General features: G+C 77.5%; 1 protein-coding gene across 1 annotated transcript; it reads left to right on the top strand.

The window, feature by feature from the left end:
* Positions 1 to 705: 705 nt before the first annotated feature.
* On the top strand, positions 706 to 1,671 carry CDK5R1 (cyclin dependent kinase 5 regulatory subunit 1). Its single transcript, XM_082331644.1, has one exon. It carries the CDS (start codon positions 740 to 742, stop codon positions 1,637 to 1,639), a length of 900 nt encoding a protein of 299 aa, XP_082187770.1. The 5' UTR covers positions 706 to 739; the 3' UTR covers positions 1,640 to 1,671.

The raw sequence follows: 1,671 nt of genomic DNA, 5'->3' as shown, positions 1-1,671 counted from the left end.
GCCCGGGGCCGCGCTGGGCACCGCGGCCCAGCAGCCTCTGCCCGCGCTGGGCCACCGAGCCCCCGCTCGGCCACCGAGCCACTGCTTGGCCCCCGAGCCCCCGCTTGGCCACCGCGCCCCCGAGCCCCCGCTCGCCGGCTCCGGGCCCTGGGTGCCGCGGGCTGTGCCAAGGCGGCGGGGCTCGGCCGGTGCCTCCCCAGCCGGGGCTGCCGCGGTCCCGGGGGCAGGCGGGGCCCGGCGGCCTTGCGCCTCCTAAGCCGTAAAACCGAGCGCCGGGCTCTGCCGTGCCCCGCCGCCCGCGGAGCCGGAGCCGGAGCCGGGCCCGGGCGGAGGCCGCCACCGTCCGACCCGCGGCTCCGAACGCCGCTGCGCTCCCGCTCCCCCCCGCCGGGCGCCGCTGCCCCGGGGCAGAGCGCGGGGGCGGGGCCCCGCCGGTCACGGGGAGCGCGGGGGCGGGGCAGGGGCGGGGCCGGGGCGGGGCCGGGGCGGAGCCGGAGGCGGCCCCGCCCCGCCCCTTTCCCGCCGGCGCGGCGGGCGCACGTGGCGGGGCGGGGCGGCGGCGGGGGCGCGCACTGCGCCGCCGGGATCGCGCGCGGCGGCGGGGCGGGGCGAGGCGCGGCGCTGAGCGGCGGCGGCGGCGGCGGAGCGGGCAGCGAGCGCGGGGCCGCGCCGGGGCCGGGGCCGGGGCCGGGGCCGGGGCCGGGGGCGGGCGGCCGGGGCCCGCCGGGCGGCCGGCGCCATGGGCACGGTGCTGTCGCTATCGCCGAGCTACCGGAAGGCCCCGCTGTTCGAGGAGGGGGCGGCCACGGTGGGGCACTACACGGCGGTGCAGAACAGCAAGAACGCGAAGGAGAAGGGCCTGAAGCGGCACTCGCTGATCTCGGTGCTGCCCTGGAAGCGCATCGCCGCCGTCTCCGCCAAGAAGAAGAGCTCCAAGAAGGTGCAGCCCAACGGCGGCTACCAGAGCAACGTGACCCACCTCAACAACGAGAACCTGAAGAAGTCGCTCTCCTGCGCCAACCTCGCCACCTTCGCCCCCCCGCCGCCCCCCGCCGCCGCCGCCGCCGCCCTCGCCTCGGCGCAGAAGGTGCCGCCGGTCGCTCCCGCCGCCGCCGCCGCCGCCGCTACCCCGCGGCGGGTGGTGGTGCAGGCGTCCACCAGCGAGCTGCTGCGCTGCCTGGGCGAGTTCCTCTGCCGCCGCTGCTACCGGCTGAAGCACCTCTCGCCCACCGACCCCGTCCTCTGGCTGCGCTCCGTGGACCGCTCGCTGCTGCTGCAGGGCTGGCAGGACCAGGGCTTCATCACGCCGGCCAACGTGGTCTTCCTCTACATGCTCTGCCGGGATGTCATCTCGGCCGAGGTGGCCAGCGACCACGAACTGCAGGCAGTGCTGCTCACCTGCCTGTACCTCTCCTACTCCTACATGGGCAACGAGATCTCCTACCCGCTCAAGCCCTTCCTGGTGGAGAGCTGTAAGGAGGCCTTCTGGGACCGCTGCCTCTCCATCATCGACCTCATGAGCCCCAAGATGCTGCAGGTCAACGCCGACCCGCACTACTTCACCCAGGTCTTCGCCGACCTCAAGAAGGAGAGCGGGGCCGAGGAGAAGGGGCGGCTGCTCATCGGCCTCGACCGGTGAGCGCCCGCCCGGCCCCGCCGCCCGCCGGCCCC

The sequence above is a fragment of the Platalea leucorodia genome, assembly GCF_965183815.1.
Source record: "Platalea leucorodia genome assembly, chromosome: 22".
NCBI classification, from domain to species: domain Eukaryota; kingdom Metazoa; phylum Chordata; class Aves; order Pelecaniformes; family Threskiornithidae; genus Platalea; species Platalea leucorodia.
This window is presented reverse-complemented; position numbering and strand designations above follow the sequence as displayed.